General features: G+C 54.4%; 2 protein-coding genes across 4 annotated transcripts in view; one reads left to right on the top strand and one right to left on the bottom strand.

Annotated features, from left to right (window-relative positions):
- AP2A2 (adaptor related protein complex 2 subunit alpha 2) overlaps positions 1 to 2321 on the bottom strand; it is a 59637-nt gene extending 57316 nt beyond the window's left edge. For all 3 annotated transcript variants that reach the window (XM_079105640.1, XM_079105641.1, XM_079105639.1), the window contains exon 1: positions 2082 to 2321. In XM_079105640.1, the coding sequence (XP_078961766.1) occupies positions 2082 to 2148 (67 nt within the window). In that variant the 5' untranslated portion in view covers positions 2149 to 2321. The remainder of the gene's footprint in view (positions 1 to 2081) is intronic.
- Positions 2322 to 12830: 10509 nt separating this feature from the next.
- Positions 12831 to 14322, top strand: part of CHID1 (chitinase domain containing 1) — a 36672-nt gene continuing 35180 nt past the window's right edge. The window contains 1 exon segment of the mRNA XM_079105642.1: positions 12831 to 12960. The gene's annotated coding sequence lies outside the window, so the exon portion shown is untranslated.

Raw genomic sequence — 14322 nt, 5'->3', positions numbered from 1 at the left:
GGGGAAACGTAAGGAACTAGGTAGAAAGAAAAAGGGAGCTATGGATTTAGAGTCGAAAGACTTCAAGCACACTTCTGCTCAAAACCCCTGCCTTGACATCTGCTCAGTCGCTGGTGGCTCCCAGCAGAATGTCCTCTGCACAGAGCCTGGGTACTCCTGTCACCCTCTCTAGACATGGAAGACAGCAAGCACACAAATCAGAGCCAAGCATGGAAAGAAGCAGTGACGGGCCTTCCTGCAGCACAAGGGTAAAGTTCAGCCCGCTCTGGCCCTGGCTGGCTCCAACTCATGCGGCCCGCCCACTCTTCTGTGTCTGTCTTCTCTAGCCCTGAGCTTCCACTGAGCACACACCAGGTGCCTGACGCTGTGAGGGGCATGGGTTAGGGGTGATGGGTGAGCGAGACACAGCGCCCTTCATGGAGCTTACAGTGAAGAGGGACAGAGTCCAAAGAGCACCCTAAAGGGACAAGTCTGCTCTAGAGCAGTACCACAGCAGATTAGAGAGGGACCTGAGAGCCAGGCAGCAAGGTATTTCTGAGGAAGGGTCCCCCAAAAAGGACCATGTACCTACCCCTTCTTCCAACGGCTCATCTAGAACAAGAACCATCTTGAGCAGTGGTCCACACCGGTGGTTCTCAACCAAGGACCACTTTGCTGTTCAGGGGACATTTTACAACTGTACCACTGAGGCATCTAGTACTGCTGCACAACCCCACAACTGATGATGGTCAGTTGGAACCACGAACTACTGACCTATAGTCAATCAATGAGCACTTACTGAATACTCACCACATGGCACGTTCTCTGGTCAAATGCAGAATCTGGCACTGAACACACGTCTAAAATGTGACAAGTTGTGTGAAAATGGTTTCACTCTCAATGTCCTTCCCAGTGCAAAAAATGAAGGATGATATCACGGCCAGCCTAAGGCCACTAAGCCTTCATCCAAGGGGTCCCCTTCACAGGCACACACACACTTAGCTTCACAGAACAAATCATGACTACAAAAGCATTGCCTTGGAAATTTTATTTCATGGCAAAAAAAGTAAAAGAGTGGCCTACCTATAGAAACCCTGGTATGAGAGTACCTCTTTTTCTTCAGAGGATGGAAGGGACAGACATCCTCTACCCTTCCAGAGAGGCCTGATACACCCAGACTGGCCTTGAGGTCCTGCTTCCAAGGAAGTGAGGTTTACAGGGAAGGATCAGCACAACAGCATTTAGCAGTAGGTGAGGTCACAAATTTTCTCAAAATACTCATTAGCCTAAGGTAATAAAAATCATGGAACCTCCAGATGCAGTGGCACATGACTGTCATTCTAGCAGTTCGGGAGGCTGAGGCAGGAGGATCCCAAGTTCAAAGCCAGCCTCAGCAACTCAGTGAGGCTCTGAGCAAATTAACAAGACCCTGTCTCAATATAAGAAATAAAAAAGGGCTGGTGATGTGGCTCAGTGGTTAAGCAACCCTGGGTTCAATCCCTGATACCAAAAAAATAAAAAAAAAAAAAAAAAGAACCAACTATTTGCTGAATAACAAGGAAACACGAGCTGAACCTACGCTTTAACAGGCCCTGCCTTCCTGACCCATTTCACTTTTGGTGGCTTTTTTCCACCAGGGACACTCTGAGAGGGCCTGTGCCTAGAGATTGTAAAAGCTTAGCTCAGAGCATCCACACCCGGTTGCTGCGGGTCCCCTGGGGGAATGAGTCACTTTAATCGCAGCGGGCTGAGATCTAATCAGCAAGCAAAAAGCCGCCAGAACAGGGTCACAGGCCGTTGCCCGAACGCAGTCTCTGCATTCCGCGCCCAAAGCGAAAATCCACGCTACTTTGGAAGAGGCTGGCCTACGCGCTCCATTACTAGAAAGACCGAGATGACATCATGCTGGGGAGGGGCGTCTTGGCGGAAGCCCCTCGCATCCCGGCCCCGCATCCCGGCCCCCACCCCGCGCTGGTCTGAACCCCGCGGGCAACGCCCGGCCGGCCAGTCAGGCGTGGCACCTGCACCTCCCGGAGGCCAGGTCCTCCGACCCCCGCCCCGCTCGCGCCCGGGCCCCGCCGCCGGGCCCGCCGGGCACTCACAGTTGCGGATGTCCGAGATGAAGACCGCCAGGCCCCGCATCCCGTCCCCCTTGGACACGGCCGGCATCTTCGGGCCGCGGCAGCGGCCTGGGCGGCGGGCCCAGGGGCAGCGCGGCGCGCGGACTGGCAGGCGGCAGTCACGCCGAGGCGGCCGAGAGGCGGCGGACGCCGAGGAGCGCTGGAGCGCCGATCCGCCTCGCCGCAGCCGCCTCGGGCCCTGAGCGCCGCTCTCTGGGCCGCGCACGCGCACGCACGACGCACGCGCCGGCACGCACGCGCGCGACCACGGACGGCGGCAGAGCCGGCGCCGCAGGGAGGCGGCGTGCGCGCGTCCGCGGCGCGGGGGCGCGCACGCCCGAGGCGGGGCGCGGCTGCCTCTGGTTCTCGCTCCCGCCGCAGTCGCTGGGAAGGCGGGCTGCCCCCGGGCCTTGTCGAGCCGCCCTGGGTCGCACCCGGGGCGTGGACCGGCTTGTGCGTGCCGCGCTGCCGCACCGAAGTGGACAGTGACGGGGACTCCCGGCCGGGCGCGCCGGCGGCACCTGCCGCGGGATGGCCTGGAGCTTTCCGGCTGCAGGGAGCAGAGCCGAGGACGCACTGCTCCTCGTACCGCCTTCCCTTACAAGTGGGGAAACTGAGGTCCAAGGGACTGCCCCCCGCGGCGGCCGCTGTCCTGAGGCAAGACCCTCGAGGACCAGGCAGGCCTTTTGCCACCATTGCCTCGATGGACCTGCCGTGCAGAGGACCTTGTTGCTTGGGCCTTGGCCGGGCACCGACCCCCAGGGACTCTGGAGAGCAGATGGCCCTGCCGGGTTCGCCTCTGTGATGCCAGATGGCTTTGGACAGGAAGCTCTCTCCTCAAGAGTTTTCCTGACCCTGTATCTGGAACTGACCCAGACCCACCAGTGAGACCTTTGTCCCCACCCTGGCTCACTTCCACAGTCCCACTGAGAGGTTAGGTCTGGGTAGAGCCTGGCCAGGAGGAGGAAGGGCAGGGCCCTTTCATTACCAAGCACCTCAGAAGGCCCCAGGACCCCCGGGGGAGAACAAGCTGGTGACCAGCTCAATCCCCTAAAGCCAGCCAAATTCACCACCCTCCACCACAGGCATGGAGCCGAGCCAGGAGAAAGCTTCCAGAAGAAGGGGAGCCTGGGGTCCCCATCCTTGTACAGCCACCTCCTGGCAGAGGAAGTGGGCCAGGGAGGTTTCTCCTTCAGCATGCCCCTGCCATCTGAAGTCTTCCCAACGCTGAAAACACGCAGGGCCGATTCCAGACGCAAGGGCACTCATGCAGCATGTGAGCACGGTGGTCAGACAGCCCCACGACCTCCTACTCTGAAGACCCCTCCTCAGTGCTGACTCTGGGATTCCCACAGTTGTCTTCCTGTCCACACAAGTGTCCAGGAGTTCCAGAAAGCCTGAAGGTGACCATACAAAAGACCCCCACCTCTGCCAGCACCTTCACCCTCACAGCGTTCAAACCTGGGGCCCGAGTACACTGGAGCCTCCCCCCGAGGAAGAAGCCAGCTTCCATGGTGTACAGTGCTTTTCCTAAGTTATCTGAGCTGGATGTTTGTCACATTTTAGCATCAAGGTCACAGTTCTGTTCCCAATGGCAGGGTGGGGCTGATAGCCCTTTCCCTCATGGGCCATGGCGACTGGGTAGGAAGGGCTCTGCAGGCGCAAGATTTGCTCACATCATGAAGGAAAAGATCACAATATGGCTGAGCATTCCAAACAGGTGGCTCCTGCATGTTGGCTAAGCCTCAGCTCCTATGCACCCCTGGACCTGCTCATTAGACCTCAGTTTTACAAACAGCCCAGTTTGTTCACACAATCTGTGATTCACAGTGAATTACAGACAATGACCCTTACAGAAAATTGGTGTTAGCCATCTAATCCAGGTATGACTGTGACCCTGAGCTCCACACCTGAGATCAGTTCTCAGACCTAGTGGCTACCCCTGTAGTCATCAGGAATGACATGCCCAGGGAAGGTCAGACTCTGGGAGCAGAGCATTCCCTGCCAGGCACAATTTGCAGGCAAGAGGAATTTAAGAACCCAAGGTAGGCAAATGGGTCCTTCAAATGGAGCCAGAGCTGGGCACAGTGGCCACACCTGTAACCCCAGCAACTCAGGAGGCTGACACAGGAGGATCTCAAGATAGAGGCCAGCCTCAACAATTTAGCTAGGCCCTGAACAATTTAGCAAGAATCTGTCATCTGTCTCAAAATAAAAATTTGTAAAAGGGCTGGGGATATAGCCCAGCAGTAAAGCACCTCTGGGTTCCATCCCCAATACACACACACACACACACACACACACACACACACACACACATAATTTTTCCTAACAGTGCATCTTGGGACAGGAAGCTGTCTAACTCTACATATCTCATTTCTCACAGCCATAAAACTAAGGGAGTCCAGAGCCATATTCAGCTGGATTCAAGACAGTTGCAAAATAGCCACATTGAATGCAGTCTCTCCAGATGTCTTACAGGAGAGCTGGAGTGCTGGTGAGCAACCATGGGGCCCAGGAAGCTGGCAGGGTAAACGGGATAACCACAGGACCTGACCCCCACTTCCTAAGAGCCTCCACACCCAGCCCCAGCCCTTGAGACCTGGGAGCCAGGCTCCAGAGCCACTCCCTGAGCCCGGAAGACATGTCTCCTCCAGGACCACAGGAAGTCAAGTTCATGTCAGCAAAAGGCTAGAATATGTGGGATGGATTCCAAGAGAGCAGTACCAGACAGCAGCTCTGTCCTGTGGGACACCCACTAGCCATCTGGGACAGCTAAGCCAACTCGGGCAGCAGAACATCCCTCATTGCTACACTGACAAAACACAGGTTAGTCATGCCCAGTGGTGCACACCTGTTACCTCAGGGAGGCAGGAAGACAGCAAGTACAAGGTCATCTTGAGCAACTCAGCAAGCCCCTATCTCAAAAAAAAAAAAAAAAAATTAAGATTTGAGATGCAGCTCACTGGTAGAGCACTCACCTGACATATGCAAGGTTCTGGGTTCTATCTCCAGTGCCAGAAAAAAAAAGTGGTTGAAATGCCAAAAACTCCTAGACTTAATACAGGGAAAGGAATTCACAGCCTTCAAAGTTGAAACCTGCCTGGCCACTGCAATAAGACCCCTCCTAGCAAGGCCTTGGAACTGTGTAATTACAGGGGCCACTGCCTTCCCAAGCTCTTGGGGGCTATCCTCTGAGACCACAGGGGTGCAGCTCTCTGCTTTCAATGGAGAAGAGTGCTGAGATGACAGAGGACGAGGGGCAGGATTCATTAAGGTGGTCTATCCGGCCCCCTGGGGACGCAGAGCCCAGTGGCTTGAAGAAGGGGAGCCAGGCACTCCTGAGCACACAGAGGCCTCAAGATAACATGACAGCCAGATTATCAGTCAATCTCAGCAGAGACCTGCAGGTCAGAGGTAACAGGACTCCAGGCTGCAGCTTGTGGGTTCCTGGGGACCTTGGTTGCCCACCAGTCCACTGCTCAGAGAGGAGGCTTAGGGGTCAGAGGACAGATGCCACTTGGACCTTGGGCTCTCACCCTGAGAACTGAGCTGGAATCAGCATGCTCAGCAGCAGCAGGAATTCCCCCTTGGCTTCCTGGCAGGGAGGAAGGACACAGGCAGGACTGGTTAAGTGCGTCCCACCTGTGGCCCAGAGCTGCTGTGCTGGCTCCAGTCCCCAGCCTCAGTGGTTCTGACACAACAGTGCTGGTATGGCCAGGGCTTTGAGTCTTTAAAGCACTCAAGGCAATTCTGGTGTGTGGCGCCAATTGCCGGATCCTGGACTAACCCAAGCCCAGCTCCCACCACCCTCAGACACACGCACGGTGTGGGTGTCCCACACCCACACCCTCCACCCACCTCCCTGCCCTTCCTTCTGCAGGGAGCCGCTCAGTTCAGGTCCACATGCTGGCTCCCAGATGAACAAGGTAGAAACCAAGTCACTCAGCAAGGGAACGATGAGAGGGGTTTACTCCTCCCTTTTGGAACACCCACTAGTCCACTGTGCCTGGCTTAGTAGGGTGGCTCTGGGTTCTGAGTTCAGGTAAATGACACACCTGTCCTTGCTGCAGACAGAGGAAAGGGGAAAAGAAAGAAAAACACTCCCCTTACTCAAGTGCAATCCCACATCCTCTGGCCAGAATTTCATTTGCTGGGGAGACTGAGCTGCAAGGAGGACTGGAAATGCAGCCCCCAGGTGGCAGCCCCATGCCCGCCAAAGGGAGGAACAGAACCTAAGAAAGCATCAGCAGCACCCACCACAAATAGGCGGAGAGCGACAGGAAGGCTCAGCAAGTACAGCGCCCCCGGAAACAGCTCTCAGTGCCACAGAGAGCTGCCTCCCTGCAGCAGCTCAATTCCTGAGGACTTGGGTCATTGCACCAAGAGGACCCGCTGAGCAGGAAATAGCCATACCCAGAGGACATGCGTGCCTAAGGCAGAGATGGCTGGCCATCTCATCTCTCAGTGCCTCCCTCCCGGGATCACTGAACTGACCTCCCATGTGGCCTCCCAGATGAAAATTACATTCTCTCGCCCCCTCCGCAGCTCGGCATTGCTGAGTGGCAACAGGATGTGAAGGAAAGCTGCATGTTTCTTGGGCTGCCATAACAAATACCCCAGGCCAGGGCAGGCGTCCACTGTCCCAGGTTCTGGAGGCTGGAGGCGTCACAGGTCTGGTTCTCCTGGTTCGCAGGGGAGCTCTTCCCCAGCGTCCTCACGGGGTCCTTCTCTGTGCATGTCTGTGTCCCAATCTCCTCTTATAAGGACACCATCCTTGGGATGACGACCACCTTGGTGACCTCATCTGAACTAGTGAACTCACTTAGTGACCTCATCTGCCACAACCCTGTCTCCAAATAAGGACACATTCTGAGTTACCGGGGTAGGACTTTGAAATAGACACATTCTGAGATACTGGGGTAGGACTTTAAAATAGGAGTTTTCAGAGACACAATTTAGGCCATAATCGAGACGATATGTGCACACGTGGGGGCATGATTTTGAGTCCCCACCCTCTCCCTATTCCCCCTACTGGGAGCTTTTTTTTGGGGGGGGGGTGCTGGGGATTGAACTCAGGGGCACTTGACCACTGAGCCACATCAGCCCTATTTTGTATTTTATTTAGAGACAGGGTCTCACTGAATTGCTTAGTGCCTCATTTTTGCGGAGGCTGGCTTTGAACTTGTGATCCTCCTGCCTCAGCCTCTGAAGATGCTGGCATTACAGGCATGTGCTACTGCGCCTGGCAGAACCTGGTTTTGATAGCAGGAGCTCCATTTTGGACCATGAGGACAAGTACCAGCAGTCCATTGCCACAGGGCCTAGAGCAACTGGTATTTGTGCCAGTATAGTTGGGGGCTCTGTTCCACCCAGCCACACCTAGATCCTAACCACTACCAGGCCTGAGGATGCAAGAAGAGCCCCAGAACATGCAGGGCTGTATCACTGATGTTCCAGGGCTTCGGGCGTGTCAGGCGTCCCTGTTTCCTATCTTATCATCAGTGCACTCCACATCTGCTCCAGTCTCAACAACACCATCAACTACCAGGAAATGGTCACATGTCCCTCCCCCATCAGGGTCCAAAGCCACAGGACCAACGCAACTGGTGAAGGAGCCAGGAGAGGAGGTGAAGAGACAGCTCTGAAAATCCTACCTCTCCCTAGGAGACTGCCACTTCAGTCTGCACTTTCTCCTCAGAGCAGGGACCCATGATCTCCAGATGCCCCAAAACGCCTCAAGGCCAGGTCAGCCAGGCCTGAAGCCTGCTGTCCACCACCTAGCGGGTTTCAGTGGCTTGGGGCGTTTCAGAGCAAGTGTTTCATCTTGGGCCAGTATCCACCTCCCTCCTGTACCCTATACAGGGTGCTCAGCCCTGGCTCCTTCTTCTACGGGCCAGCAGGGTGAGCTGATGGAATACATGTCAATTTTAAGATGCTCCTGAGAAAAACAACTTTTGGAAAGAAAAACATGCTGAGAATATCACTTTAGGCCCTCTCAATACTGAGGAAGGAATTTCCTGGGGCTGCTCTGATAAGTGACACAAGCTGGATGTGATAAACAACAGGAATGTATTCCTGCACAGTTCTGTCAGCTGAGCAGGGTCCTTCGGGAGGGTGTGGGTGAGAGTCTGTGTGCTCCCTGCCTCCAACCCTGTCTCCCTGGCACTCCTAGCACGAAGCCAGTGACCCTTCTTCACCCAGCGTCCTCGCGTGCCTTCTTACCTGTGTCTGTCTCAAATCTCCCTCTCCTTCCTCACCAAAGGACCCCAGTTACTGGATTTAGTGCCCACCCTAATCCAGGATAATCTCCTCCAAGATCTTTGTGTTGATTACATCCACAGACACCATTCTCAAATGAGGTCACATTCACAGGTACTGGGGGTTGGACTTGCATAATCTTATAGGGAGGAAACAGCATTCTATCCACACAGCTACCAAGAAATGTTGCCTCTTTGACCCTCATGCTACACATATATCCCTCCTTTAAAAAAAAATAAACTTTTTCAGTTGCAGATGGTATTGTAGACAATACCTTTATTTATTTTTATGTGGTGCTGAGGATTGAATCCAATGCCTCACACATGCAAGGCAAGTGCTCTACCACTGAGACATAAAACCAGGCCCCTCTCCTTTTGTTTTCAGGGTTTTTAAGTTGGTTTTGGGATATTGAGAAGCATCAGACCCGTGGCAGATGCCTTGAAGCCCACAGATCCTTGCAAAGTGCAAACACAAAGTGTGGGCCACATACTGCCACAGATGCCCACCCCAGGACTCTGCGCCTTCCTAGCTGCTGGCCACACACCTACCCGCAGCTGTCTCTGGTCAAGGACAGCTGGGCCAGCATGGCCCACACATAGGACACAGGCAGAAAATCTGCTGTGCTGGCCCTTCAGCTCCATCTGGAAGCTTCCGCTGCACATGAATGTGCTTCCTCCTTCCTTCTTGCATGGATTTGCTTATCCTAGCACCTAGAGAGGATATTTCTGTTCACAAGTTGGGGAGGACTCTGCAATAGGGAATCCTGGGATGTGTCTATCTTCCTGGACTTCTGTCCTCTAAATTGGAATGTCTCAAGGCCCAGGAGTGACAGGACACAAACAACAAAAGTGGTCTGTGTCCTGCCCTCCAGATGACCCAGACCAAGGCCTTTGTTTAGAACAAGATAGAGTCACAGGGCTGTCACTATTGGGAAGGGATTTGCCTGTGCTGACTTGGCAAATGAGAAACAGCCCAGGGCCACCTGAAAGACTGGGGACCCCACCTTGGCCCCCTCAGGAAACTGGGCAGTCACAAACCCTGCCCCAGAGGCCCAACAGCCACCAAGCACCTCCAATGCCAGTGACTTCAGTGTGTCAGCCACGACCCTGGCTCCCGTGACAACTCAGGGATACCCTGAGGCTGTCCCTAAGGGGCAGGCTCAGACTGGAGACCTCAACTGGCAAGAGCACTAGGGTGGGGTGGACCCCACAGCAGGAAACAGGGCTCAGCAGCAGAAACTCTTTCTCTGCAGGCCCCCTTGGTCAGGGCAAGCAAGACCCCCTCAGGGAGGGCCAGCCCTGCTCCAGCAGCCCTGAGTCTGGACTTTGGCCAAGGCAGTACATTCTGAGGGTGGGGAATGGGGCTGAGGGCTGGCTTGCTGTCTGGGAAAGGCGGTTCAATAGTTAGGATTTGGGTTAAATAATTAGGGTTGCGGTTACTGAGTTATAAATTCAAAACTCAACTTTTTTATTTCCTTATTTTTCTTTGGGTGTTGGGGACTGAACCCTGGGGACCACACATGCTAGGTAAGTGCCTTACCTCTGAGTTACACCCCCAGTCCTTTTGTATTTTATTTTAGTAAGACAGGGTCTTGCTAAATTGCCCAGATTTGCCTTGAACTTGTGATCCACCTGCCTCATCAAAAATAATTTCTTAGCCAGGAGCAGACCTGTAATCCCAGTGACTCAGTAGGCTCAGAAAGAATCATCACAGGTTTGAGACCAGCCTGAACAAACTTTTGAAAGACCCTCTCGCAAAATATAAAAATATATATTAAAGGTCCAGTTCCCAGTTATTTACACACACACACACACACACACACACACGCACAAATTCTTACCTACATTAATTTACAAACCTTGTTATTCCTCTATAAGTCCAGAAGGCTTTTACAGTCCTTTTTTTTTTTTTTTTTTTAATTTTCCATTCCTGGAAATGAACACAGGGGTGCTCAATATCGTCCATGCTTTTATTTTTAAGGCAGGGTCTAAATTGGTGAGGCTGGCCTTGATTGAACTTGCCATCCTTCTGAGTCAGCCTCCTGAGTCCCTGGGATTACAGGAGTGCACCACTGCACCTGGAAACACTTTGTAGTCTTTTTTTTTTTTTTTTTAAGTTGCAGATGGACATGATAACTTTACTTATTTTTATGTGATGCTGAGGATCAAACCCATGTGCTAGGCAAGCACACTACCACTAAGCTACAATCTCAACCCCTTTATAGTCATTTTTTAAAAAATATTTTTCAGTTTTAAATGGATCTTTTATTTTATTTACTTATATGTGGTGCTGATATCGAACCCAGGGCCTCACACGTGCCAGGCAAGCGCTCTACCACTGAGCCACAACTCCAACCCTATAGTCATTTTTAAGGAGCCTCTGGATGACATTTGATCAATCTACAAATTCAGTTAATTAAGCATTTTCAACATTTCAAACTGAATTTATAAGCTAAATATCCTTTTTAATTGGTTAAGGTTGTCTGAATTGACAACAAAACCTGAGGAATCTCAAGGACTCAAACAGATTAAAATCCCCGGAGTGCTCTACCGAACATGTTCTGGTTTAGTTATTGGAGTCCCCATAGACCTGGTTGGATCACCCGTCACAATATGCCCATCCAGGAGAAGAGAAGTGAGTAAGGGCAGGAGGGATCTTTATCAGTATGACCACAGTGGGAAAAACATATAGGGGTACAGAGACCAAAGGTCTTTGAGGTTTTATAGAAAAAGGCAAGGGTGGTGGGGGGCTTGCATGGCAGGGGGTTTGCATTGCTGGCAGAGTAGGTCATTTGGTCAGGTCATGGTCTGGTTGATCATTATCTCAGAATTGGTTCGGTGAAACACTGGGAAGGCCGTCATCCCTGGAAAGGATAGTTTTCTTCCCCTCCTAAGATAATTGCTCTTGCTTAGGGGGCCAGTCTCAGTTCCAGCACTGGGCAATTATTCCCACCCAGGGAGCAACCATGGGATGATCTGTTCTCTAAGGTTCCAGGTGTTTGAGGTTAGTTTCCATTTCTTGTCATAAAGATGCTTATCAATCAGACCTGGGGTTCCTGACCACAGAAGAAAGTGGCTCAGAAGGAAGAAAGTTGGACAGACAAATGGAGTCAGAGAAGGGCACATGGAGACAGGCCAGTGACCATGCTCCTTTAGCAGTGCTCAACCCAGAAATGCTGATGCTCTGCCTCATTCCACAGCTTCCTGTGGCCTCTCTCCTTAAGTGGAGATCCACGGAAAGAAACCAGTTTTCAACCCAGGTACTTGTGGCCCCTTGATGCCAGCTCCTTGGCAAACGCTTCAGGCAACAGGCCCACCTCGGAACCAGCTCTGCAGAGGGGGTTGGTCCTGGGCTCCTTGCTCCTCCCTCCCTTCTGTTCTGGAGGCCTGCAACACAGACCTAGGGTGCACCCTGAGCAGATTTTGCAATTCTTTAGCTCAAAGCACTCTGACCTCAAATCGGATCCCAAGAAGGATAAATGCCTTTGCCACTTAAAAGAACTTTGAACTGCACGACTCTCAGGACATCCAGAATAGCTTACTGGGGCCCTCTCCAGAGCTGTGCCCTACTCGGGGTCACCATTTGGGCCATTTGCCAACAGTGCGGGGCCAAGCTGGATGCCAGGAAAACAGTTGATGCATGACCTTCAGCACACACACCCAGCTCTGGCCCCTTTGGAAAGACTTGGGGTACAGTTGGCAAAGCATATGGGGAAGGGAAAGAAGGAAAAGCGGTTATTAACGAAAGAGAAAAAAGCTCAGCTCATGAAGAAGACTCGGAATGGGGAAATAGTCACACAGTGCGCCTAGAGCTGGCCATGGGAAGGGGTGGGGTGCGCTGCAGGGCGGGGACAGGCCATGCGGTTTTCTGCGAGGAAACTGCTGGAAAAAGCAAGGATGGGGGTGAGGACCAGTCATTTGGAGATTAAAGTGCAGGCCACGTGGGCATTTGCAGGCCTCCGCGTCACTTGGGGCTGAGATTGGTGGGGGGTGGTCCTGTTTGCCTCTGGAGGTTCCCGCTGGAGAAATTTTCAATGGAGGACAGGGAGAGCCCGTTTATCAGATTCGTGGGGTTTCGTTGACCAGGGCCATCCCAAGGCGGGGTTACACGGCCACAGGGTGTCCCTACTGGAGACGCTGCAGCAGGCACCGTGAGCCCCGGAATCCACAAGGATGCGCTCAACCAGAAGCGGGTGATGGCAGCGCGGCGGGCCAGGGTCAAGGCGGCTACCGAGGGGAGCGGTCGGCGGAAGACCGGACGGGAAGACCGCAGGAGGTCCCCCAGGTTCCCCAGGCCCCCAGACGTCGTCCGGGCACTAGCCCGTCAAAATCCGGCGCAGGGGACACGCAACGACCCGCTCAGATTTCCGCGGCGCGGCTGGACACGGAGAACCGGTCGCTGGCCGCCCAGGCTTGACACCGGCACCCGCGCTCTCCCGGCCCCACCCCTCGCGCAGGGCCGCCCTGGGCCCGCCCCCGTCCCGGCGTGCCGTGCGCGGCGGCGCGGACGCCGGCGTGGCTCGGCCCCGTGGGCGGGACTTCCGGCGTGCCGCAACGCCTTCCGGCCGAGCGCCAGGGCTCCGCCAGCTTCTGACATGAAGGTGAGCCCCGCGGCCGCCCGCCTGCTCCTCCCCCTGGCACGGCCTCAGCCTCCCGCCGCGAAGTGGCTCCGCCCGGGCCGGACGGTTGTGGGGCGCGGGCGACGCGGGCGGGCGTGCGGGAGCGCGAGCGCCGAGGCAGGCGTGTGCGCCGGCGTGGCCGAGTTGGCGGAGCGGGCGTGGACAGGGAGCGGGGGCGCGGGCGAGAGCACCGAGGCAGCGACCGCGCTCCCGAGTGGAGGCCGGCGGGCGGCGCGCGGCCGGGCCGCTCTCCCCGGGCGCAGCCGTCCCTTGCTTCGCAGGTCCCTAGTGCGGCCCGCGGAGGGGACGGGCGGCGGGCTGGTGTCGGAACCGGACCTTGGGCACCTCCGGGCCGTCTTCCCGTGGCGCTGGGCCCCAGCATTGGGCAGGGCTGCCCCGGCTCGCCCCGGGGCCTCGTCCGGGGCGAGCCGGGCTAGCAGGCGTGCCTGTGTGCTGAGCTGTGGAGCGAACTCGGGCTACACACCGGCCTGGCACACCGCACAAAGTCAATAAATGCCACCGCGGTCGTGATCGTTCTGCCTCTTGCGCCACCTTCATTTCCAAGCATACACCCTCACCGGAAGAACACGGGATGGCCCACTGTACGTGGAGGGGAAATCAGCTTGACCTGGCACGGTGGTCCAGGCCTGTAATCCCAGCAACTCAGAAGGCTGAGGCAGGAGGATCGTGGCTAGCCTCTATTATTTTGTTTATTTTTGCCCTGTCTCAAACTTAAAAAAAAAAAAAAAGTTGGGAATAACGCTCAAAGGTAGGGCTCCCCTGAGTTCACTCCCTAGTACCAAAACGAAAAATAAAACACCCCGTTTTTTACCCCTCAGGCTGGTCTACTGTAGTGCCATACAATTTGAGGAACGCTGATCAGCTTCTTTCAGTCTGCACATGCACAACTGGAATGCACGCCTGAGGTGCATGTGCTAGTGTATTTCTTGCTGTGTGTTGGCATGAAAAGCATTTGACAACCTCTGCGCTTCTGTCAGCCCTCCTGTGACAGTCCTTCCCATGCCCTGGGGCTTAGAAGCCAGAATAGCAGAAATAGTGTACTCTGTTAGTCTATTAAAACAGAGATTTGGGGACTTGGGTTGGCCAGTGTCATAACACACCACACAGTGCAGGCCCTTCTGCCCAAAGGAGGGTTATTGGTGTTTGGGAAAGAAATGCTGTTTGATGCAAGAGCGCAGTGTGTGAGCCAGGTTCAGTGGTGCACACCTGTAATCCAGCAACTAGAGCCTGAGGCAGAGAGATGGCAGGTTTGAGGCCAGCTTTGGCAACTTAATGAGACCTTGTCTCAAAGTATGAAAATAAAAAGGGCTGGGGCTATAGCCC

Source organism: Sciurus vulgaris (genome assembly GCF_902686455.1).
Source record: "Sciurus vulgaris genome assembly, chromosome: 11".
In the NCBI taxonomy this organism is placed as follows: Eukaryota; Metazoa; Chordata; class Mammalia; order Rodentia; family Sciuridae; genus Sciurus; species Sciurus vulgaris.
This window is presented reverse-complemented; position numbering and strand designations above follow the sequence as displayed.